Source organism: Microtus oregoni, unplaced genomic scaffold, assembly GCF_018167655.1.
Source record: "Microtus oregoni isolate MIOR12 unplaced genomic scaffold, Mior012 000010F_ref0000083, whole genome shotgun sequence".
In the NCBI taxonomy this organism is placed as follows: Eukaryota; Metazoa; Chordata; class Mammalia; order Rodentia; family Cricetidae; genus Microtus; species Microtus oregoni.
This window is the reverse complement of record NW_024543069.1, coordinates 14952446-14979202: the sequence shown is the minus strand read 5'-3', so window position 1 is coordinate 14979202 and position 26757 is coordinate 14952446. Positions and strand designations below refer to the sequence as shown.

The window sequence follows — 26757 nt, the reverse complement described above, 5'->3', positions numbered from 1 at the left end:
ATCTCTTCCCATCTCTTGGCTCTGGCTTTGGCAAATATTTATTGGGTACCAGCTGACCAGCCAATGACCACTGTCTTTCCCGTTGACTTCTGGTGGGCACGTGTCTCTTTTGCTCTTCATGGGTGCAGATGAATGTCTTCTAGCCTCACCCTGGGTGTTTGTGGAGACACTTTTCACTTAACCCAGCACCTCTGATTCCTTCTGATTGTCTCCTGTCTGCTTTTACAGCAACTCCAGTTCTCATACCCCCTTATTTACATAATTCAGACTTTAAGTTAGGATCTTCATATGAGAGAAAATGGGATTTTTGTCTTTCTGAGTCTGGGTCACTCTGCTTAATGTACTTTCCAGATTCATACATTCTCTGGCAAAAATTCCATAATTAAACATTTTTATAGAGATACCTCAAATTCTCTTGTGTACATGCACCACATCCATTCTGTGTGTGGACATCCAGGCTTGCATTGTTCCCTTGCTTTGTGAATACAGCGGCAATTACCATGGAAGTCCTATAATGGACAAAGCATTTTAGATTTTCTTTGGAAAATCAAAATATAGGCAGGCTGGTACAGTCAGCTTTTGTTTTGTTTATAAAAATCAATCTGTTTAAAGAACACAATAGGAAAATACTTAAATTCATTTTTTTCTATGAACTTTTTGAATATTTAATTGTAATAAAGATTCTTACATCTAATCCTACACATTTGCATGTTTCTACCTCTTCCAGCAAGTCTCCTTATAGTGTCACCATTGTCAAACCACTAAGATCACAACAGGCTTCCTTCTGAGATAAGTCCACCTTCATTTCTGTTCTGCAGCTTGTTATTCATATTCTTAGAGATCCTGTATTGTCAAGTTTCCTCTCAGTAAGTAAGTTTACATGTTACATTCCTATGATTAACAAACCTTGAGTTTTTAAACCTGTATAGACTATTTTACTACTATTTCCTTGTAAATATGTTTTGAAAATTCTTCTAGTATCTTATATTATCATATCTCTTTATTAATTTGTTTTATTTTTTATTTATGTGAGAATTTTATACGTAAGTACTGTATTTCCATCATTTCCACCTTTCCCTCTCCCCTCCTCCAACTTCTCCCACATCATCTCTACTCTGATTGACCTCTTCCTTGATTTTATATATACATAGATATGCATACACACACACACACAAATGTGTATATGTGTGTGCATGCACCTGCATGTGTGTCTGTATACACAAAAAACCTACTGAATTCATTCGCTGTTGCTCATGTGTCTATGTGTTTAGTGTTGACTACCTGGTTAGATAAGCTATTGTGGAACTCATATTTCAAGAAAGCTGATTCACCCTCTCTCAACAAGCAGCCATTGACAACCTCTAGGTCTTTGTTTGGGGGTGAGGCCTTGTGAAATTTTCCCTGTCCACATTAGCATGTCAGCTGGTTTTGACTTTATGCAGATCTTGTTTAGGCAACTGTATTTGATGTAGGATTCCCCCTCTCTATGCTGTGAATACCTTGGTTAATAAAGAAACTGTCTTGACCTATGATAGGGCAAAAGAATAGAGGTAGGCAGGGAAAACTAAACTCAATGCTGGGAAAAGGTAGGCAGAGTTTAGAGAAGCCATGTAGCCCCACAGGCACAGACACTGGAACTTTCCCCAGTAAGCCACAGCCTCGTGGCAATACACAGATTACTAGAAATGGGTTAAATTAAGATTTAAGAGTTAGCCAATAAGAAGCTAGAGCTAATGGTCCAAGCAGTGATTTAAATAATATAGCTTCTGCGTGATTATTTTGGGTCTGAGCTGCCAGGCAACTGGAAAACAAGAGACTTCTTACAACATGTATTGTTGAGATTTCATGGGTGTAGCTTCCCTATCTGGTCTAGAAGACATTATCCAGCAGCAGGCATCCGGGTCCTCTGGCTGTTACTGTCTTTCTGTCCCCTCTTCCAATGATGGTCCCTGAGCCTTGAGTATAGGGTTTACATTGTGGATCTGTCAGTTAAGGCTGGACAGCCTATGGTCACATCTCTTCATTTTGACCAGTTATGAACCTCTGTAATATTCTCCACCTGTTTCAAAAAGATACTTTCTAATGAGGGGTGAGGACTAAACTTATCTATAGGAATAAGGGTAACTAAGTACTTAGAATATAATTAACAGTTATATTGATTTAGGAAAATGACAGTAGTCAGTTCTCTTTGGGGATCTATGACCTCTTCAGCCACAGATAACCAACGAGGTTTTTAATATCAAACATGAATACTGTTGATCAGGCCTTAAATCCAATGAGACAGGTGTTGTTATTGTCAGGATAAAAATACCACTATTGCACCAGCTGAGAGCATCAATGTGGGTCCTGGTTTGTAGACATTACAGCTGGGTAGGACCATCCTTCCTTGGCAGTTTGCATAGCATCTTCTCAGGACGGAGTTGTCTTAGTTAGAGTTTCTATTGCTGTGAATTGACACCACGACCACGGCAACTCTTACGAAGGAAAACATTTAGTCGAGGTGGAGGTTTACAGTTCAGGGGTTCAGTCCATTATCAACATAGTGGGACTTGGCAGAATGCAGGCAGACATGGCGCTGGAGAGGTAACTGAGAGTTCTACATCTTATAGGCAACAGCCAAGCCATGCCACCTGATAATGCCATTCCCTTTGGGACTCATTTCCTTTCAAATCAGCAACCACAGGAGTCAACGGGGTCAGTTCCAGCTCAGTTTCTCTAAGTCCTGTGTCCAAAATGTCTAATATCTTCAGTAATAAGGTCTTACCTTCAAGTTCTGGGAGGCAATCAAACACTATAGCAATAGCTTATATCTTCTGTGAAAGTCTCTTGGACTCTCCAATGACCTTTTAGGCATTCTCCTGTATCTGGGACAAGGATATTTTTGTTAAACGACAGTCGGTGGCTCTTGAGGAGAACTGTGAAGTAACTCCGTATAAACTGTGTGTATATGCGTATGTGTGCATATATATATTATATGTATATATATATATAATATATATGTATTACACATATATGTATTACAAAATAATGTTTACATGTGGCTTTTTCAAGCATCCTTAGTGGTGTTTATCTGTTTCCTAACTCCCCTGTATTACCCTCCTTTCCCACTCCCCAGTTAAAGCCCCCACTTCTCCATCTCTCTTACTTTCAGAATTCACTTTGACTATGGACTTTCCTCGATGTTAAAGTGTGTAACTCTCCAGTATTGAAAACAGCTTGGTATTGGCATAAAAACAGAGAAGTCGACCAATGGAATCGAATAGAAGACACTGACTTTAACCCACAAACCTATGAACACCTGATTTTCGATAAAGGAGCTAAAAGTATACAATGGAAAAAAGAGAGCATCTTCAACAAATGGTTCTGGCAAAATTGGATGTCAATCTGTAGAAGAATGAAAATAGATCCATATCTATCACCATGCACAAAACTCAAGTCCAAATGGATTAAAGACCTCAATATCAGTCCAAACACACTGAACCTGATAGAAGAGAAAGTGGGAAGTACTCTACAGCACATGGGCACAGGAGATCACTTCCTACGTATAACCCCAGCAGCACAGACACTAAGGGCATCATTGAATAAATGGGACCTCCTGAGGCTGAGAAGCTTCTGTAAAGCAAAGGACACTGTCACTAAGACAAAAAGGCAACCCACTTACTGGGAGAAGATTTTCACCAACCCCGCAACTGACAAAGGTCTGATCTCCAAAATATATAAAGAAATCAAGAAACTAGACCGTAAAAGGCTAATCAACCCAATTATAAAATGGGGCATTGAGCTGAACAGAGAATTCTCAACAGAAGAACTTCAAATGGCCAAAAGACACTTAAGGTCATGCTCAACTTCCTTAGCGATCAGGGAAATGCAAATCAAGACAACTTTAAGATACCATCTTACACCTGTCAGAATGGCTAAAATAAAAAACACCAATGATAGCCTTTGTTGGAGAGGTTGTGGAGAAAGGGGTACACTCACCCATTGCTGGTGGGAATGCAAACTTGTGCAACCACTCTGGAAAGCAGTGTTTCGGTTTCTCAGGAAATTCGGGATCAACCTACCCCTGGATCCAGCAATACCACTCTTGGGAATATACCCAAGAGAGGCCCTATCATACAACAAAAGTATATGCTCAACTATGTTCATGGCAGCATTGTTTGTAATAGCCAGAACCTGGAAACAACCTAGATGCCCTTCAACGGAAGAATGGATGAAGAAAGTATGGAATATATACATATTAGAGTATTACTCAGCAGTAAAAAACAAGGACTTCTTGAATTTTGCATACAAATGGATGGAAATAGAAAACACTATCCTGAGTGAGGTAAGCCAGACCCAAAAATAGGTACATGGGATGTACTCATTCATATTTGGTTTCTAGCCATAAATAAAGGACATTGAGCTTATAATTCATGTTCCTAGAGAAGCTAAATAAGAAGGTGAATCCAAAAGCAAAACACATAGGCATCCTCATGAATATTAACCTTCATCAGGCGATGAAAGGAGACAGAGACAGAGACCCACATGGGAGCACCGGACAGAAATCTCAAGGTCCAAATCAGGAGCAGAAGGAGACGGAGCACGAGCAAGGAACTCAGGACCACGAGGGGTGCACCCACACACTGAGACAATGGGGATGTTCTATCGGGAACTCACCAAGGCCAGCTGGCCTAGGTATGAAAAAGCATGGGATAAATCCGGACTAGCTGAACATAGCGGACAATGAGGAATACTGAGAACTCAAGAACAATCGCAGTGGGTTTTTGATCCTACTGCACGTACTGGCTTTGGGGGAGCCTAGGCAGTTCGGATGCTCACCTTACTAGACCTGGATAGAGGTGGGCGGTCCTTGGGCTTCCCACAGGTCAGGGAACCCTGATTGCTCTTCGAGCAGATGAGGGAGGGGGACTTGATCGGGGGAGGGGGAGGGAAATGGGAAGCGGTTGCGGGGAGGAGGCAGAAATCATTAATAAATAAATAAATTTTAAAAAAAAGTGTGTAACTCTCACTCTGCTGTGTCTTCTACCTCACCCTGCGGTCCCATGCTGCCCACCAGTGTGATTATGAGCATCCTAGGCCACGTGTCAGATGATGGCTCTGCTCCCACACACCGTGCAGATGACTCTGACCTACCGTCTGTCATTGGTGAGGATGTTGGTTGGGCTCCAACGTGGTCAGCTGCTTCAGACTTTGATTTGCTTCAAACTTTGTTGCTGTTTCTTTGTTTCCAAGGTTATACATCCACAGTTGTGTTCACTTTTGTCTTTTAAAATGCCATTGAACATTTACAACTTCAGTTCAAGTGTATAGTTTCTATGATCCTTACTTTTCTGCATAAAATCTTTTAACTTTATCTTCCCATAATTTTCTTTCACTTACCTTTTGAACCATGCATGCCCAGTATTTATAATGCATGTGTTAATTTTGCTCTGTAGAGTTGTGAGGCTGATAATGGACGACCAATGGCTGCCTAATCTCTATGCTAAAGTTTAGGGTTTGTTTTTCAGAAAAAAAAATAACCATGTAAAATAAAAATTTAAAGACTAAATCCTTAGTCCCCTTTTAAAAAGATTTATTTACATGAGTTTTGTAATTTTATGCTTAGCACACACTAATATTACTTCCAAAATGCTCAGTTTATCTCAATTGATTATAGTCCTCTCAGAGGTCGTTATGACCTCCAGATCGGTCCACTTAGCTGATTTTCCTCCACCTGGTAGAATAAACTGTTCTTTGCTTTCTGTCGGCAGCCACAGATGCTGGAAGGCACAGTTCAGAGAAATCACTTCAGCATTGTTGTTTTTCCCTAAATCTATTTAACCAACTTTCAAATTTAGCCCAAGGGAAAAACTTTGAAACTTTTTTCTTGTACTAAGCCGTTTGGTATAATAAACAACACAGCCATTTTCATGATGTTATTTTGCATAAAATATTTGAACATCCTAATTACGTGTTTTAAAAATAGCATTACTGAGGTATAATTTACATATTTTCAGATTCGCCCATTTTAAGTGTGCAATTTATTGATTTTAAGCAATGCACAGAATTATGTGACCACTGCCATGAACTCATTTTAGACCAATGGTCATCACCCTTCCTAGTGCTGCAACCCTTTAATACAGTTTTTCATGTTGTGGTGACCCCCAGTCATAAAATTATTGTCATTGCTACTTCATAACTGTAATTTGCTACTTTATGAATTGTACTGTAATTTCTGTGTTTTATGGTAGTCTTAGGCAACCACTATGGAAGGGTGAGTAGACTTCAAAGGGGTCATGATCCAGAGATTGAGAACTGTTGTTTTAGAGTACTTCTGTCATATTCAAAATGAAGCTTTGAGGGTCTGGAGAGATGGGACAGTGGTCAAGAGCACAGATTACTCTTGCAGAGGACATAGAGGACCTGGGTTCAATTCCCAGCACCCACATGGCAGCTCACAACCTTTGGTAACTCCAGTCCCAGGAAATTTGATGCCTTCTTCTGACCTCCATGGGCACCAGACATGCTTGTGGTGCACATACAAAATTCAGGCAAAATATCCATGCACATAAAATAATAAAATAAATACATCTAAAAACGTTTTTAAGATAAAGAAACTTTGGCGGGGAGAAAGGGGGCATCAAGATGTCTCAGAAGATAAAAATGGTTGCCATGAAGCCTATGGAATAGGGTTTGATCCTGGAACTCTGTAAGGTGGAATAAGAAAGCCAAATACACAAAATGTCCTCTTACCCCCCCCCCCCACATATGTTGTGGCACACACAGTACCTGACCAGTACACGTGTGCGCGCATGCACACGCGCGCGCGCGCACACACACACACACACACACACACACACACACACACGAGACCAATAGCAGCCACTCCTTTTGTGTCCCTCCTCCCTCCACACGAATCATGATTATGTGCCTATTCTGGACATTGCTTAAAATGGAGTAATGCAATGTGTGGTCTTTTTGTGCACTGGCACAGTGTTTGTGTGTTTCATCACATGGAAATATGTATAAATACCGCGTTCCTTCATTCTCTGGAAAAGGGGGAAAGGCAGGGTGGTGTGGTTCCGTGGGGGAAAGAAAGACTGAAACCACTGGTCAGCATCTGCTTCCAGGGCCTGCGTGTTTCTGCTGCTGGCCCTTTGTCCAAGCCACTCTTGTATTTATTTTGACTTGATTATGCATCTGTAATGGGAATCTGGTAGATTTCATCACCCATCTGAGAGCACTAGGAGAAGAAAGGAGATACAGTGTTGTGCTGCCATGGGCGCTGCCGAGAATAAGCAGCACTGAAGTAGCCGTTTCCACTGGGACAGCAAACCGGGTGGACAGACGTAGAGTTAGGGGTTAAAATTTCCTTAGATCTCATTCTAGTCACAGAAGCTATCAGTCCTGATTTCTCTTATTCACAAGGTCGCACTGTCTCCACTGATTTATCCTCTGGTGAACCTAGGTCAGCTGAGCAGTTGTCTGTCTGTACTCCCAGGACTGAAGCAGGGCGTGGCCGTGACCCCATGGGAGTCACCGCACCTGCTGTGTGCGAGAAGGGAGAAGGCTTTGGACAGAGCTGGGCTGACACCTTACCTGCCATTTTCAGAGCGAGTGTGTCGTGGTAACTTAGCCAGCCTTTCTGATTCCTTTGAACACCTGGGCTCCAATTACAGGAAGCTTTATTCCAGATGGGAGAGAAAGTGGGGGTTTCCCCCTCCTTTGATTACTGGTAGATAAGCCCTTCCCCAGCGAGCCACAACCCCACATCCCCAGGCCTCTGAAAAGCCCTGGTTTTTATACCAGAAAACTAAGGAAACTACAGTCACTCAGTTATCGGCAATTCAGCATTCCTTATGAGAGTAGCTTCATACTGGAATACTATAGATTGCTTGCTTCCGTGTCCCAAAGTAGGAACCCACCTGTACACACATGCACAGTCTTCCCTGCTCTTTAGACAAGCTACAAGCCAGACAACTAGACCTCTTGAGAATTCCTCTTCTGCACGAGGCCACCGCTGAAATGTGAAGTATGTGGAGGGGTTTCTGGCACTGAAGTCTTAGCTGGTTATGCTTGTTCCTTTGCCTTTGTATTGGCTCCCTACCCTGGGCATTCATTTGAAGGTGAGCTTTGTTCTGCACGTTTTTCCATTGTGTGAATATCTGGATCTTGAGGGATTTTCTCCGAGGATCATCAGCACTCCTTACGATAGATATGCCTCCTTCCTAACTCCGTTTTCTCCCTTGAAGTAGTTCAGTTCTGGTCTATTCTTTAGACTGTTCCCCCTTTGGTGTCTTATAACTCTCTCCCCATTGTTCCTCTCCAGCACAGCTTCCCCCTTCTGGGTCCAGAGCATTGGCTACATCATGTCCCTATTTCTCTTCCACTAGCTAATTGCTACTACTGTTGTTTTGGTTTCATTTTCTGTGTCTTAAAATTCCCTGACAAGAGCATCTTACAAAAGGCAGGGTTTAATTCATAGGTCCAGGTTACAGCCCCTTGGATAGCCCCTGTACCAGGGAGGACACATCAGGAGCTTGGGAGACCTGGTAAGATTCTATCACAGTGAAGAGGAAAGAGGAATGAATTAAACGTGCATGGCTATGCCAGCTCTTTTCTCTATTCTCACACACCTCAAGACACTCCCATCCCTGCCTAGAAAGGGAAACCCACAGCGGGCAAGGCTGCCCCAAAACACTGACAGGTTATGGGGTGAATTAGAAGGTGGTTTAGTGTTTAGGCACTTTAATATAATTGTTTTGCTTCCTATTACCAAAATGAGCCATGCTCACTGTTAATGAAGAAATTACTCATTCAGATACAATTCTGAGCATTTCATGTGTCTCCTTCTGACATACATATATGTATTATATAAGTATACATAATAGTTTTATAATAACCATAATTTTCTCTGTTATGCAATCTTACATGTAAAAAATTCATAAAATTTAGTATTCTTTTTATTTTTATTTCTATTTTTATAGATTCTTTTATACGTGCATGAGTGTTTTATCTGCTTGTATGTCTGCACCATGTGCATGCCTGATGCCCTTGAAGGTCAGAAAAGGGCATTGGATTCCCTGGAACTGGAGTTACAAGTGGTTGTGAGCTGGGAACTGAACTTGAGTCTTCCACAAGGGCATCAAGTGCCCACAGCTGATGAGCCCCTCTCCAGTTCTCCCTGGCCCTTTTAGAGACAGAGTCTTAGCTATGCAGCCCTAGTTGTCCTGAAACTCTCTGTATAGACCAAGCTGGCCTCAAACTCTGCCTGCCTCTGCCTCCCAAGTGCTGCTCCACCACACCCAGGCCCTATTCTGTTCTCTAGATTAATCATAATTTCCTTCCTCTCGGGGTCCCGCCCAACTTGGGGTGACGATGAAGAAAGAAATAGACAAGAGATAGCAAAAACGGGAGGACATCCAATGAATGCTGTGATCCACCCTAAATTTATTACTCAAAGTTTTCATACACCCCAATCCAAAAGCGGAGGTGGGGGGGGGGCAAAAGACTTCTTCACCACGAAACAAAGAGCAAGCGAAGTAATTTCCCCCTCACGGCTCACACCATAGCTCAAGTGTCCTGTCTAACATGGAAAAGCAAGAAGAGGTCTTTGACCTTAGTCAGGGTGGAATGGTTTCGCCTCTACGCCTTACTCTTACCCGTTACTAGATAGTTATCTGCCGTTTCTCTATCAAAATCATGTTAACCTTTATTTATACCTAATTTTTTACATATCCGCGAGTATTGCTCAAGAATATCCTGTCTTAAAATGGTAACAAAGGTTAATTTTGCATTTTTACTTTTATATATTTGCGTGACAGGCTTTATCTTAGAATGCAGCTAGCGCACAGCAGTTCTGTGACTTGAACATTCTGTTTGGAAAATGGTTCTTGTCCTTTGCCTGTTTTACTGATACCTGAGCCCAAGATGAAGGCTGAAGCTGCAGGCCACCTCACTCATGGTCTGCCTGCCGTGAGATTAGTCCTCACAAAGGAATCCCTGAAAATACTTTAATCCTGAAGCCTGGATTCATTCATGTGACTGAATGACTTGTTGGGAAGTGTCTGCCCCTCTAGGGCTAAGCTCCACCTCACACTCACGATCAAGCCTGCTTCTCTGTTTTCTATGCTGCGAGTGGTTGCTCACTTCTCCGTACGTAACACATGGAATCTCAAAGTAGTTTGAATTTGCATTTCTCTGATAACAAAGGATATTGAACTTTCTTTCATGTTTTATTAGCCATTCATGTTTCTCCTGAGAACTTTCTTTTCAACTTATTAGTTTAATTTTCAGAACATTTAAATTTCTTGTCTTCGTTTTGCAATTTGCACATTTCAGACATCAACACCCATCCACTAAGCGGTGTACAGTCGCAAAGGTTTTATCTCCTTCTTTGGGTGTCCCATCGCTCTGCCGACTGTTTTCTTCACCCTGAAAGGGCTGTTTAATTCCATGCAATCCATTCGTCAACTCTTGGGCCTCATTTCCTGTACTACTTCTATGTCTCCACTAAGGTGCAGATGTCTCAATATAAGGTGCTGACGGGAAGAAATGTCGTTCATAATCTTCAGAGACAGGTGTATTCATTAAGTCGTAAAGCAAGGAAGGAATGGGAAAGGGTCAAAGAGTGAAGAAAGGATGAATGAGAGAAGATGCGTGGGCTAGAAGTCAGGAAGTAACTGAGACCTTAGTGGAGTGGGAGGAGAAAGGAAGGTCCTGAATGCCCTAGGCTGTTACGCTGAGACCCAGGCTAAAACAGAGCAGCTAAACGAAGTTTTGTTTTTGTTTTTGTTTTAAAAAAGTGTGACTGAAAATCGGAATGAGGACAAAGTGGGAAGGTAGTGCAGCCTGGCTGACTCTAGTTGGGGCGGCTGTGGGTTCAGCTCTCCTTCTGTCTTCCCTAGCAGGGAAGGGGGAAGGACTGCCAGCCTCAGTAATCCAATCAGTTACTCAGTGTGTCCTTCCTGCTGAGAACTTTCTGCCTGAGTTCCCCTGTCTGAAGGCAGTTACAGCTTCATCTCTGGTGTTGTACATTGTTCTTCCCGTGAGTAGAGAAGGCCTGTCCCCCTCAGCCTCCTCGTGCTTACCCTCGTGCTGGATGGGCTCCTCTTAGTTGTGCCTGTCAGCAGCCTGCACCCAGTTCCCCGGCGTCAGACAGTGCTGGAGATGTTCCTTCCCAGGGTTCACTCCAGGACACCTCACATCCACTTCATGCTTCTGCCTCTGTCTCCACAGCCTCCTTGCTCCTGCAGTCTGAATATCTACTCCGTCCAGGCCCTGGTCACAGCTCAACACCCTCTTCAATATTTCTTCTCTTTGCTGTTCTTTATCCTGTGTCTTCATTTGGGCCAGGCCAAATGGAATTTTTTAAATCCAGGCAATATGTGTAACTCTTAAAAAACACCAGCAAGAGGTGTAGCTTTTGTCTCATGTAAGGTACAAGTTATAAGTCGTACATTAAATTCTCCGCACAGATGCCTTCTAGAATGAGCCTTTCTAAATACAGAGGCACATGTCTCAGTATCTCCTGTCTTCCAGACAAAACAAACACCCTTCCTTGTTAACATTTCCCTGCAGCTACAGTTAAGTCTCTGTTTCCCATCCACAGGATCAAACTGTGGTTTTAATCTGCTTTTTCGACCTCCTCTGGTCCCTTCCTCCAACGGGTTTTCTTCTCCTTCATCCTTTGCTTTCCTTTGTACCTTGGATACACAGAATAGAATTGATTAGTCTTCACCATATAGAAGATGCTCATTTGTGACTTCTATAAGCAGGGCTGTTATCTAAACCAGCAGTTCTCAGCCTGTAGATCATGACTCCATTGGGGTCGAATATCAAACATCAGTTACCATTCACAATAGCAGCAAAATTACAGATATAAAATAGCAACAAAAATAATTGTATGGTTGGGGTTCACCACAACGTGAGGAGCTGTACTAAGGGGTTGCCCCATTAGGAAGATTGAGAACCACTGTTTTAAACAATATGGAGCCATAAAAATTTTCAAACACAGAAAAAATAATGTAGCAGACGTGTGTGATCCCATTGCTTGTGTCTAGCAAATGTTAACATTTTGCCTCAGTTCCCCGAGTATTGTTAAAGAAAAGAACTAATTGGAGCCCCTAAGTCCCGTTTTTAAGAAGATGGCGCCCCTGGACCCGTGCCGTGCTCAAGAACAAACTCCTTAAGGTGAGAGTGATGAGCTTCAGAACAGAATTGGAGGAGCTGGCTTTAATTTTGTCCCGGCACAGCAGTCAGCAGCACTCACGTGTGCCCATTACTTCTCTCTTCAGTGGACATGAAGTCACTGAAGGCTGGGAGAGCCCTGTGCAGGGTGCCTGAGCCAGCACAGCCTGGGAGAGGCAGGGCCAGGGCTGGAAGTCAGGTATGTGGCTTTAGAACTCATATAGAGCCCCTCTGAACGGTTAAGTGTTGAATTGTGTTAGAAGGTTCAAAGGTAGCTTGGGTTTCCGTATTGCTAACATTAAAGAGATTACAGCCATTGGGGTATTTTATGCTGAAATTTGTTTATTGTGTTGAGACAAATAATTTCACCAGTGAGGTCATCCTTAACCCTTTGAAACTGCAACTGTCAAATCAAACCCTAGGAATCTTAAATATTTTACCCTGTGTCTCGGGATATCTTTATGCCAGCTCATCCTTGCACCTCACTACTTGAAACCTGAGTTATAGATTTTCTTCCAAATAGGACTTTGAACCAAAATTTAAGATTGTGTGTGTTTTCTTTATTGGGTGGGTTTTTTTTTTTAGCTTGAAACTTCTTTCTATTCTTTGTGGTATATTTATTGTTTTCTCTGATGTTGTCTCATGACTATTATTATGCCTTCCAAGTGACTATTAAAGCTTCCTCTCTTCCTATGAAATAGTTAACCATGAATACCTTTTGTATGTGCAGTCTCTCAAAGCCTTTCAGAATCGCGGAATTCTTTCGAATGACTAATTACTGCAAATCTGGTGTCTGTGTAATGCTATCCAGCAAGCAGCTGCTTCATATGAAGAGAGGCTAAGAGCTCTTTTTGGTTTTGTTCATTTAAAATCATTTGCTTCTTATTTAATATCTGCAGAGAACGCAGTCACATCCCAGTAGAATGTGCTGTTGTAAAGTTTGGATTGTTTCCATGGGTTCCGCCTTACATCTGCATGGTGTTTAAAGCCAGTGCTTCCTTTCTCTCCCTCGTCATTCAGGGCCTCTTGCCTCATAATCCAATGTCATGCTGAATGACAGAAAATTGAAGTTGAATTTATTTGACTATAGAGAAGGACGGCACAGAACAATACACTTATTTAAGAGCTCCTTGCCTCAGAAACTGAAGGAGCTGTTTTGTGCAGGTGGCTTAGACTCTCTGCTGCTTAGCCTGACTATGTCCCTTTATTTATTAGTACAAGAACTGGGCATTCTGCTTCTGAAAACAAAGGACCCTGCTAGTCTACCAGAACCTTTACAAGCCTGTGTGGTGCTTACACATCATTCAGAACCACAAAGACACAGCCCATGCTTTTGATTTTTTTAAAAAATAATCCTTAGTACTTCCTGATTACAAAAAACTGCCCAGAAATGAAAAGCAGCCATGAAAATATGTAAATCAGCTCCCGGTAACACATGGGGGATGGGGTTACGTTGTGAGTTATCGTAATGAATTGTTTCCTCAGCTCTGGGTGATGTCTTTTCTCCTGAAATAAAATGCTTTCTTGTTTAGCACTGCTCGTATTTTTTTGTTTCTGTTTACTGTGTGCGACAACCTTCTTGGGTTCTTGTTTTACAAGGCAAAACATTTATTTACTTTACCACTATCCAGAACTGTCCTAAGACACATGACAGTCACCGGGGCAGTGTCTCCTGTGCTGGCTCTAAGGTGGGAACCAAAGGCTAACCTGTGTTTATTTTGAAAGTGAGAAGAGAGGCGTGGTGAGGAGAACAGCCCTGGTAGCCCTGGTAGTACAATAGTGTTGTCATTGTCCAGCACAGGGTCGTGTGGCGTGGTTTGTTTTTGTTGGAACCTGGTAAACTGTGGAACTCCAATGCATCTGTATAGTCAAGTGTGAGCCTTAGAATACTCTTTAATGTTACCAAAGTGAGCTTGTTTTCCTGGCTATTATTAGCATCTACTATTTTATTAATTCTCAGGCAACTGGGAATTAATTATATAAAATTTACATACAAAGTCACAGTTCTTTGGGGGTTTATTTTAAAGCTAATCAGTTTTAACTGTAGCCCCACTTAGAAATAACAAAATTTATCACTTGGGCTCAGATCCATACTTAATCTAGTTTATGATTCCATCCCGTCATAAGTACAAGGACCATTCAACAAGAAATCAAACTTGTCCGCAGTGTTGTCGGTTCCATAAAATAGTCACAAGGGTACCCTGTCTTTCAATCTTTCATTCATAAAACAGTGTTTCTCATTCTGTAAAGTATATCTCTTTAGAAGTTCAGATACTATAGCTGGACTACAACAATGCTCACCACACTTCCTTGGCAAATATACTATTTACTTGTGGCTTTTATGTTTCAAGAGTCAGTGTAAGCAAGAAAGCCTTAAGGACCAGGCAGAACTCAGTTGGAACCACGGGAGCACTTCACAGCTGCCGAGTAAACTTTAGTAAGCTAATTGCTTTCGTGTTTACACTTTCCACTTGTAAAAATCAAAATACCTACTTTTCCTTCTGGTAACTATGACCACAAATGAAGTAAGGCAGAGAAAACCTCCGTGCTCGGCACTGGGACACAGTTTGCCCTCAGCTCCTCCTTCTTCATTCTAGAGAAGGAGGGAGAGCGTGCAGCCCGTGGTGTCTAACCCCTGCTGCAGCTGACTAACACAATGGCATGGCACAGACCATTCTAGCCAAGGTCTCTCTGGTTTTTGAAAGGTTTTTACTAAAAAGTATATTTCATCTTATATTCTCTTCCATTAATGGGGAAAAAGTGTACCCTGAAAATATCCTTAGTAAGTCTGTAATTGAAACTTGTTTTGAGGGGTCTTCCTCTCAGCAGACTTGATGTCCTGATTGCAGAAATGGGACAATGGACCCAGATGGGATATCTCTCTCTCTCTCTCTCTCTCTCTCTCTCTCTCTCTCTCTCTCTCTCTCCCCCTCTCCCCCTCCCCCTCCCCCTCTCCCTCTCCCTCTCCCTCTCCCTCTCTCTCTCCCTCTCCCTCTCCCTCTCTCCTCTCTTTTTTTCTCTTCATCTGAAAAACGAGGCAACTGTCTGGCAGTTTGAAGGGATAGATTTAAGTACTGCACGTGAGGAGATTTTGGTCCAAGTACACGAACATTTCACTTGGACCAGTGGTGCAGTACGGCATGATCATTGTTAGTCAATAACATTATTAAAAAATGAAGAGTAAATTTAAATTGTTCACGCCTCAAAAAATAAGTATTAGTGTAGTACATGTAGTAATAAGCTTGACTTACTCATTCTATAATGTATACATGTTTCAAAATATGCTGTACATGATAGATATAAAATTTTATTTGTTCTTTAAAATAATTAAAAATAATGTATCTGAAAACACTGGGATACACAAAGATTTTTATATAAATGCCTGGAAAATTCTTATGAGAACATTTGTTTAGAATGAATTTGTTTCTGATTTGAGAAACTAGTTCATTGTTTAAAAAAAAAAAACGATAAAGCATGTTGAAAATCTCATAGACATTTGGTGCATGTGTTTCTTATGGTGCTGCATAACAAATTCCAAGTTTACTATTAAATGTAGAAAATTAAAACACCTAAGGTGGCTAGAAAATAAAATTTTACAACTCCCTTGTTTTGAGTGTCTTTTTCTGTATAAACTGGCTAGTCCATGCTGTGTGGTCTCCTTCATACCTTCAGTGATTCCCGGAGAGTTGAGTTCCCGCAGGCTGTCACAGCTCACAGAAGCCTGGTGGCCAGACTCAGGCAAACCAAGACTGTACACATTACACATGGCTTCTGTTATGTATCCATAGAAAACTTTAATTCTTAAATTAAATCTTGAATAAAAGTCTTAAATCTAGAATAAAGATGAGAAAAGTAACAAGTAGTAAAATGGAAGAAAGACACGAGGCATTGCAATACAACAGAAATTACAAAAAGTGGAAATATTTTCACTGTGCTCATCTTTAAGTTTAATAACCAAAGTGATGTAAATTAAAATAAAAATAAGATGGAACTCTTCACTTATGAGATTGGATAAAAAAAATCTCAACTCTGATCTGCATTAGCGACTAGAAAGAAGTTATATTTTGGCTACTGTATCAAGTCTACAAATAGACACGGTACATAGGAAAAACTTTGGATAATATCTCTTCAAATTTTAAGTGTAAATGTACAGTTGTATTACCTACATTCCCACATTTAGGTACTGAGGATAGAGGAAAAATTAATATATTCTTGATATAAGGATATTCTTGAATAATCCTTTTCAAATACTTCCTAAATTTCCTAGATGAAGACTCTGTGGAAGCCAGTTTTCCAAAATATTCTCTCGTCCTTTAAAGTTGTTAAACACCTTTTAGATGCTACTCAGAGTTAACAAACTCCCAACCATGAGCCTGGAAGGTGATTTGTCTGTTTCCTTTTTACCCAGAAGACTCAGTTGGTTTGGGAACAGAAGTGGGAGCTCAGACAGCCGAACATTTTAAATAAGCCATCACCAGAAGTGTGTAGGATCTGCCAGCAACACCAATTTCATTTGAAAACAGTAGAAAGGTTAGCCTGTTAGGTGTTGGTAAAATATCATGATGGTAAGGGGAGAAAGGGCGAAGACACAAGGCATGGGGGGTGTTGATGGACCATGACCATGTTGCCTAGAACCATACAGGCAAAGTTCTCTGTGTTGTGCTTTGGACGCTAAGGGAAACTCCAGCAGAGCTGGTTTAGTTTGTGAAGACACCCAGACGCTGGCATACTAATGAGCGTTCTGTGTCGTTTCAGACTTACAGTGTCAAGTAGAGGCCCTTGGGTTGAGACTTCAGAAGACAGTGATGGAGCTGGACAACTCTAAAGAGATGCTCATGTAAGGTGCAATACTCAACAGCTGAAGAGGGGGGTTGCCCACTGATGGGCAAAGGCTTTCGAAAGACCCCAGTGTGTTGTCTTTGGGCAGTGGTTCAGTTGTGTAGGTGATGGTCAGCTGTGGCTTCTCTTGGCTCTTTTGTGACTTAGACTAAATACTGTCACCACTTTATCTCAGTAAAGTGTTTTTGTCCTTCTGTAAAAAACTCATGAGTTGTTTCTTGGCCTCGAATATAGAAGTATAGAAGCCATCTAGCTACATATCAGTGATTCGTCTTGATGTTCAGATGAAGTAATTATCTCATTTCTTCCTTATATTCATTTCTTTAGTGTCTATAACATTTAAATTTTCTGAATTGTTATTTCTTAAAATATCTAATTTTAAATTCAAAACAGAGTGCCTTTGAAATGTTGACTATGTTTTATGAAAATAGAGAAGAAATATTGGAAAACAAATGATAATAAAATGACCTTATAAAATATTCAAAGGTGGGGAAATGGCTCAGTGGATCAAGCACTCAGTGTGTGAAATCCTGTGTTTTGAATACCCAGAGCCCATTTAAAGCGAGACACGCAGCACCTGTTTATTGCCTCAGTTTTTCTGTGATGAGAGCAGAGCCAGAGGCAGGAGAACCTCTGGAGGCCATTGCCAGCGTGGCATGTGCAAAGACAAGGGCACAGCAGCAGAATCCCATCTCATACATGGTGGAAGACAAGGACTTCCACATGTGCACCGTGACACAGAATCCCCATCTCATACATGCTGGAAGACAAGGACTTCCACATGTGCACCGTGACACAGAATCCCCATCTCATACATGCTGGAAGACAAGGACTTCCACATGTGCACCGTGACACAGAATCCCCATCTCATACATGCTGGAAGACAAGGACTTCCACATGTGCACCGTGACACAGAATCCCCATCTCATACATGCTGGAAGACAAGGACTTCCACATGTGCACCGTGACACAGAATCCCCATCTCATACATGCTGGAAGACAAGGACTTCCACATGTGCACCGTGACACAGAATCCCCATCTCATACATGCTGGAAGACAAGGACTTCCACATGTGCACCGTGACACAGAATCCCCATCTCATACATGCTGGAAGACAAGGACTTCCACATGTGCACCGTGACACAGAATCCCCATCTCATACATGCTGGAAGACAAGGACTTCCACATGTGCACCGTGACACAGAATCCCCATCTCATACATGCTGGAAGACAAGGACTTCCACATGTGCACCGTGACACAGAATCCCCATCTCATACATGCTGGAAGACAAGGACTTCCACATGTGCACCGTGACACAGAATCCCCATCTCATACATGCTGGAAGACAAGGACTTCCACATGTGCACCGTGACACAGAATCCCCATCTCATACATGCTGGAAGACAAGGACTTCCACATGTGCACCGTGACACATGCATGCCTATGCACACCAGAGGTATGCAGCATACAGAGGTGGGGGAGAGAAGAGAGAGGAAGAAAGAGGAAGAGAGATGTATCATACACATATAAAAGGTGCCCAGAGCAGTATTTGTTTTAAAAAATCCATTTATTTCAGGAATTTGAAAGACTACTTTATACATAAACATAGTATATCTATAATTATAATGTTAAAATAGAAGGCACATGATCTTTGAAAATAAAGTATGTCATTTTACTTCTTGGTGTGTGATCTAGGAGCTCTGGTTTCAGTTCCTGTATTCACAAGGTTCAGGCAAATAAATATAAATATTTAGGATGCTTAGTGACTGAATGTTTGTGTTGACCATGGCTGTTCCTAAGAACAATGTGTTTAATCAAATATTGAACAAAGTCCAGAAATGTCCAATCAAATTAGTGTATAGTTAGATTATTTGTAGCAAGGGTTTGTTTTAGAAAAACAGAAGTTAATATAACAGCAAGCCCAGAGGTGTGGCTGCCTATGTAGGATGCTGGGGTGAAGGAATGAGAGAACAGGGAGTTCTTGATGCTTTTCTTACCCAGACATGGGAAGTAAGTTCTGGGAAATAAGAACCATGAAAGAGACAAGATGACAATTGCAAAACTAAGAACTCCTTGTTCACTCTGTCCATATCAGGAGGACTGTGTCCTTATGGCAGTCCTGTGGAAAAAGCAGCCTCATCAGAACACAAACTGTGTGACATTTGCTTCTTTTGGTATTATAATTACTGTTGTGGTTGTTACTCTGTGTGTGGTTATTGTATGTATTGTGTGTGTGTGTGTGTGTGTGTGTGTGTGTGTGCACACTTGCATGCCATGGCACATGTATAGAAGTCGGAGAACAGTTTACGAGAGTCAGTCAGTTCCCTCCTTCTGTCGTGTATGCCCCAGGGAGTGAACTCAGATCTTCAGGCTTAGAGACCTGTGCCTTTACCTCTGATCCATCTCACTGGCCCAACGTTCACTTCTTGGAGCTCCAGAAGTTGGGAGGGGGGGTCAGTGGAGAGAATACTGAAAAGATACTGCTTTTTCAGAGGACCCCAGTTTGGCTCCCAGCACTCATGTCAGACAGCTTAGAACATCCTGTAACTCTAGCTCCAGGGGATCCAACTCCTCTGGCCTCTATGGGTCTCTGTACTCATCTGCACAGATAGACACACACACACACACACACACACACACACACACACACACACACAAATAATAATAATAAAATTAAATTAAATTAAATCTTAAAAAAAAAAGTTGAGCAGTGAAGAAGTCACAGGTCAGGAGTAGGAAAATAGTATTAGCACCTGGCCAAGCTAAGAGAGAATTTGTGATCATGCCAAAATTTAGCTTATAGGAAGATTCTTGGAAAAGTAAGAAATGTCAAATGGAAGAAGAAGAGTAAAGCTTATTGTTGACTACACAGACTAAGATCTTTCTCCAGAGTAATTTTGCACAGAATCCTTTGCATATACAGGAGCCATTCCATTTACCATTAACTCAAGCCCCGTGCTGTTTTGTCAGTTGTATTTTGTCCTCTCTGTAACCTGAGTTCGGAGACGTGGGAGGAGTCAAGGCAGAGCAGGGCGGAGGAGGAAGTGAGCCACCTCATGGCAGTCATCACACTGATGGCTTCTCAGGGAATTGCCACAGGGTTGCGGAAATACAGTGCGACTTCACAGAAGGAGACCTGCTTCAGGGATAGATCAGAGCCAGCACCCACTTTTCAAAAATGTGGCTTAGAAAAGGGCCATGGAAAACAGTTCCTCGTGTTAACAGCCTTACTCTAAGCACGCCTGTGCCTCTTCCATCTGAGCTCCACCTGCTTTCCGTTTCTGGCTTTGGAGTTAATGGTGCAGGCGGGGGGGGGGGGGGAGCACTTGGGATCAATGCCCAGCAAGCCTCACTGTGCACAGAGGTCAGCAGGTCCCTGCAGATACTACTTTTTAATAGATTAGAACTGAAGTTGTGTTTTGGCCGATGATGTGCCAAGGACAGGAGACTTGACTCGGCAGTTAGGAGCAGTCATTGCTCTTGCAAAGGACCAGGGTTCAGTTCTCAGTACCCACAGGATACCTCAAGACCATCTTAATTTCAGTTCCAGGTGATCCGGCACTCTTGCCTGCCCTCTGAAGGACACTAGACACACAAGTGGCAGGCATGCATACATACATATAAAACGCTCATACACATAAAATAAATGGGTCTAATTTTTTTAAAAAATTGATTAGTAAAATAGAGGTTTTCTATACATACTCAAACCTCTTTGGGCTTTTAGAAATTAGAAAATGCTGTAGAATCTTCCTTTAAATTTTTAATTCCGGTTTTGGTGGGTGCTGGGAATAGGAGTGACCTTTATTCAATTTACTGTAATTCTTTTGTTGTTTACGTTGTTTTAGGGTTAGATAGTAGAGAACCTACCTTACCCATGAGAGGCCTTGAGCTTGATCCTTAACACTACAAATTAAGTAAAACAAAAATAAAGAATAAAACATGTGCTTTTTAAAAATAGTTGGATGTAAGCTCTTTTTTGTGTTCTAACATAGAAGAAGCAGTTCATAAATAGATAGAATGGGCTAGCTTTTCCCACATAAGGTTATTAAGAAAATATCTTCTGTAGTTTATGAACATTGTTATGTTCTTTTGCGTGTTTTTGAGACGGGGTTTCTTGTAACCAGACCAGCCCGGAATATGCTAGGTGGCAAAGAAAAACCTTGAACTTCTGATCCTCTGGCTTCCATCTCTGAGTGGGATTACAGGCATGCTCAATTCATGTGGTGATGGGGATGGGGCCCAGGGCTTCGTGCATGTTAAACCAGTGTTCATGAGCTGAGCCACATCCCGAGCGTCATCATGTGTTATAATTGATTTTTATTTTTATCAGTTAGGAGGCTTTGGTGACTGTCACTGAAGTGAGGTAATGACTGCTTTACTTGATCCAGAGGCTCAGAGATATTATCAGGCGTTTGGATGCTCTTGTATTTTAATTAGGGTTTTATTGCTGTGAAGAGACACCATGACCACAGCAGCTCTTATAAAGGAAAGCATCTAATTGGTGCTGGTGGTGCTTCCAGTTCAGAGGTGTAGTCCATTATTGTCAAGGTGTGCAGGCAGACATCGTGATGGAGAAGGAGCTGAGAGTTCTACATCCAGATCCACAGGCAGAGAGGAGAGAGAGAGAGAGAGAGAGAGAGAGAGAGAGAGAGAGAGATAAGGCCTGACTTGGCTTCTGAAACCCCAAACCCCAGTGACACACTTCCTCTAGCAAGGCTAAACTTCCCAATAGTGACTAAGAGTCCAGGCAGTAAACCTTTAACTCCTTAAGAAATTCAAATTAGCAAGCAGAAGACATTAGAGTTAGTATAATTATTATCCACTAAGTATATTCAGAAATACATCCTTAAAAGAAAAATTAACTGTTATGAAAAATCAACTATTACGAGTTGTGAAATTAAACATGTGGCCATGAAAATTACCCCTTTAATATTAAATATGAACGCACACCCTTGGCATGGGTTTACATTACCTGAAGGAATAGTTGACAAAATTATTTGCAGCCCCTGCCAAGAATGCCCAGGAATGAAAATGAGGCTCGTGTAGAACCTTGCTTCGTTCAGTGTGCTTGTAAATTTCCTGAAGGTTATCTTTGCTTTCATGAATGCAGGAAAAGGAACAGATTCCTTTACAATATCTTGGAATGTATCAATTAGTAGTTAATATAGTAGTTGCCCACCCCTTAGCCACAAGGGCTGTGCTTCAGGACCCAGTGCCTAGGAGGTAAGAGGTCCGTGGACCCCTGGGAGCTCCATCCTAATCTGTTTTACCTGAGCTCCAGGACCCTGTCTCAAGAAACAAAACAGAAGACGCAGTCCTAAACCACTGTAGTTAGTATTAAACCCTACACAAAAGTGTACACGTGGACACACAATACACAGTTTTTCCTGTCCTATATTGTGCTAATAAAACACCATGACCAAGGCAACTTAGGAAAGAAAGCATTTGGCTTCCATTTTCAGAGGGTTGGAGTCCTTGCTGGGGGACCAAAGGCATGGCAGCAGGGACAGCTGAAAACTCACGTCTTGAGCCATAAACAAGAAGCAGAGAAGGAGCACACTGGCAAGGCACTAGTCATTTGAAACCTTAAGGTTCACCCCCAGCAACACACCTCCTTTAACAAGACTGTACCTCCCAATTCCTCCCAAACAATCCCGCCACCTAGGGGCCAAGTATTCAGGCAACTACACCTATAGAGCCCATTCTCGTTCAAACCACCACACCTGTGCACCCAAAAATTTTAAAAAATATAAAGTTTAATTTATATATTAGGCACAAGGTAATATAAATAATGGAAAATAGAGTTATAATATAGTGAAAGTTATAGGAATGAGCTACATTTCCTAGCCTGTTGTACTGCGTTCACCGTCTTATGAGATACTTCCAAGGCCTGCCTGATGAAGCGTGCTGATGTTGTGACATGGTCCCAGGCTGCTAGGTAAAGATGGCTTACAAGCAGCCACTGTGATCAACACCGGAGTGGATCTGACATCTGAGCAGGACCAAGAGAGCGGAAGATGGATAGAATCGATAGTGTGAGCACACAGGACAAAGTGACGAGTGCCCTTGGTGGGATGGGGTGGGACAACAGGTTTCGTAACGGTAGTCAGAATTGTGTGCAGTTGAAAACTAATTAGTTATGGAACGCTCAGCTTATTACTTTTTAACTGTCGTAGGGTAACAGACTTCAGAACGCAAAGCCATAGACGTGGAGAGGGGACCCCTGTGTGTCTAAAACAGTAGTACAGAATCTGCCTCCTAATTTATGGACCTTTATACCATGCTTATACTTTATTAACAGTCTGGGCCACAGTGAACTTTGACCGTCTCGATGACTGGTTCGTGAATCTCTAGCTGGACGCCCTGTTCTCGGAACTTCTGCTCCTATGGATGTATAACTGTTAGCGTTCTGATTTTCCCAGCACTGGGGTGATGCCGTGTGTGGATTTTTTATCTGGCAGGCAGGAAATGGCCTGGTAGCATTATGTGGTCACTATGCACGTCTTCTTGTTTCATGGACTGATCTCAAGCAGTGTCCTCGTTTGCTTTCCACTGCTGTTGATAAACACCATGGCCAAGGATGACTTGTGGAGGGAAGAGTTTATTTGAGTTTGCTGTGTACACTCCGTTATAAAGGGAAGTCAGTGCAAGAACTCAGGACACATGACCCCCGCTGTGTCAAGTCGACACAAGCTCTGGAACACTCAGCTTATTACTTTTTAACTGTCGTAGTGGGACCGTAGGGGCAGTACCACTGCATGGGTAAGTAACTCGGTCGGTGTCACACTGCAGATTGTCTCTAGGGCAGCAGCTTCATTTCATTTCAGTTATTTATCTCCTCCTGGGCTGTGTCGGACCTGCTCTTTGCGCTTGAAGACCAGAGACTAGCAGAGTTTGTTTGGGGACTCTCTCTCTCCCAAGCAATCCAGGCTTAGCCCTTCATTTCCCAGCAGCTAAGTTGCTCAGAAAGTTTTCCTCTGCTTCTTCGGACCAGGAAGACTGGCACTTCCTGCCAGAGGTTTCATTCCCCTGCCTGGTTCTCACGGAGACTGTCCCCAGGCTTACAGTTATGTAAGAAGCACCCTGACTCTATAGGGTCATCTCATTCCAAGAGTCACTTTGTCCCCTAGACTCCCTTCCCTTCCCTTCTGACCAGTTTCCATCTTGTTTGTTCTGTTGTGGGCTTGTTTGATAATGTTCAGACTGTATCCTTCTTAGTTAAATACAGTTAAATAGGGGGCTGGAGAGATGGCTCAGTGGTTAAGAGCATTGGCTGCTCTTCCAGAGGTCCTGAGTTCAATTCCCAGCAACCACATGGTGGCTCACAACCATCTGTAATGAGGTCTGGTACCGTTTTCTGGTGTTCAGGCTTACATGCAGGCAGAACACAGTATACATAATAATAAAAAAATACAGTCAAATAAGCAGTAATTTGGTTAGGTGTATGTTAAAACAATAATAATATGAAGATTTAAGATATAGAAAAAAACATTTTCTTTTGAAATAATACATTTTAACAATTGCAAATACTTTCGTCCTAGGAAAAAGTCTAATGACGCTGATAACTGTCAAAGAGAACTTAGAAAACTGAAGTTCGAGTCTGTCATTTCTGAGTCAAGGTATATATTGCAAATTTGTAATTAATATTTTAATAACTGAATTTAAATTTTATTTCTAAGTCATTTCATTGAGAACTCAGTTGCCTATTGTTTCCTTGCTTATATATGTGGTACCTAATTTGGACCTCCTGGTCTCTCTGTCGTCCGTGGTTTCTGTCTCTGCCCACACTGGTGTCACCACTTTTCTCTTTGCTGCAACAAAAACAACCGTCAAAGCAACTTAAGGGACGAACACCAGTGCGTGGCGGAGGGAGCCCGAGGTGGACGTTGTCTGGAAACAGGGAGAGAAAGACAGCCTCCAACTTGCTTTCTCCTTCTCTTTCAGTCCAAACCCCTGCCTGTGAGTACCGTCGCCTATTTTCAGGGTAGTTCTTCTTCCGTTAGCCCTTTCTCGAAACAGCCTTATAAGCACTACCAAGGAAGGATTTCCATGCTGATCCTAAATCCTGCCAAGCTGACATGAAGATGAACAGTCACAGCCCCACCCCTTGTCAACTTGACATCCAAACTTCACAAAGTCATAGCATTCCTCCTGGTTCCTGGAGTCTCCTTTTCATGTCGGGGTGCAGACCAGGCCCTTTAAACAACCCAACACTGCTCCAGAATCCAAAGTCTCTGCTGAGACCCGAGGCAGTCTCTTTAATTGAGCTATATAAGATAAAAAACAAAACAAAACGAACAAAAAAAAAAACAGGCGGCACACTCCTACCATAAAAACACCACAGAGTAAGCTTCCCATCCCAAGGGGAGAAATGGTGTTTTAGCAAGATAAGATCTGCCCAAAGTAAGTCAAACCCATCAGCACAGACACCAAATGCTACAGCTCCACCCACCCATCTGAGGCTTCTGACAGGACTGTCTGGGCTCTGGTGGCCTTGCACAGCTCCTGTCCCCCAAGTATGCAGTACAGGAAGCCTTTCTCTTGGGCTTCCTCCTTGCCACGCCTGTAGCTTACCTCATCAGGTACCCTATATCCTGGCCTCTTCAATACCATGCGATCTCCATTGCAATTGGCTTTACCTTCACAAGGTTACCCATAGCCTCTCAGGGATTCCCTGCAGGGACTAGGACCTTCCCATGCATTGCCTAGCCTCAGCAGCTTTCTGGATTGTTTGGAGAAAGCGTCCATGCCTCCCTGGGAGCCCTGTACCAGTACCAGGTAGATGGCACTGCTTGGTTCTGCTAGCAACCACTTTTATCGTAACATCTCTGCGTCTGAGTGGTGCTTTCCAAGACTGTTGTTTTCAAATGGGGAAGCCTGTCAGGGGCCTCTCGGTTCGGCCTCCCTTTTATGTGAATATACGCTTTCACAAGTCAAAGCCTCTGGTGGTGGGGATGCCTTTCCCATTTCCCACTGACACAGTTTGAGGCTTCTTTTGAACGGTCTGAATCTCAGTTACAACTGTTTGGGCTGCACTTGCCTTGTCAGCAGCTTTAAACTGACAGTTTCTTCACCAAGCTGCATGTTTTTCCTATCATTCCGCCTTGCTTGTCACTGCCTGTCACTGTAGACCTGGGTAGGGGCAGTGAGCAGTAACCATGGCACAGCCTAAACGTTGTCCCATCCTCTCATACTCTCCACCAAACAAAGTAGCTCTTTGGCTTTGAATTCAGTCTCCCTCAAGTTCTCAGGACATGAGGGAAGCCATGTTCTTTTCCAGAATATAACATGAATGCCCCCAGCTAAGTTCCCAAAGGATTCCTTGTTCTCTGAGACACTTGTCTGAGACAGTTCAGGGCTCCACCCCTGCACTTCTCTCGGCATTCCAATCTTCTGGTTTTCAACTAGGAACGGTCAGTTTCACTGTGATTACAGCAGTCACAGGCTTCTCTTACCCCAACTTCCAAACTATTCCACGGTCTTTCCACAGACCAGTTCTTAAGGCCTAAGAACCACGTGGTCTGTTTACCTCACTCCTTGGTACCAGTTTTCTGTTAATTTTCTCACTGTTTTGAGCACAGTACTTAAAAAAAGGCAACTTAAAGATGAAGGGGTTTGTTTTGGCTCATTTTTGAAAAGAATGCAGCCAGTTATGGCAGGGTAAATTCGGTACGGAAGCATGAGGCAACTAATTCCAATCAGGAGGTAGAGAGCAGTGAATTACCGGAGCCTAGTTTCCTCTTTATTT

At 42.4% G+C, this 26757-nt stretch overlaps 1 protein-coding gene across 1 annotated transcript in view; it reads left to right on the top strand.

Moving 5' to 3' along the window:
* Lekr1 (leucine, glutamate and lysine rich 1) overlaps positions 1-26757 on the top strand; it is a 130180-nt gene that overhangs the window by 64864 nt on the left and 38559 nt on the right. The window contains exons 7-8 of the mRNA XM_041659237.1: positions 16924-17005; positions 24551-24628. Of these exons, the coding sequence (XP_041515171.1) occupies positions 16924-17005; positions 24551-24628 (160 nt within the window). The remainder of the gene's footprint in view (positions 1-16923; positions 17006-24550; positions 24629-26757) is intronic.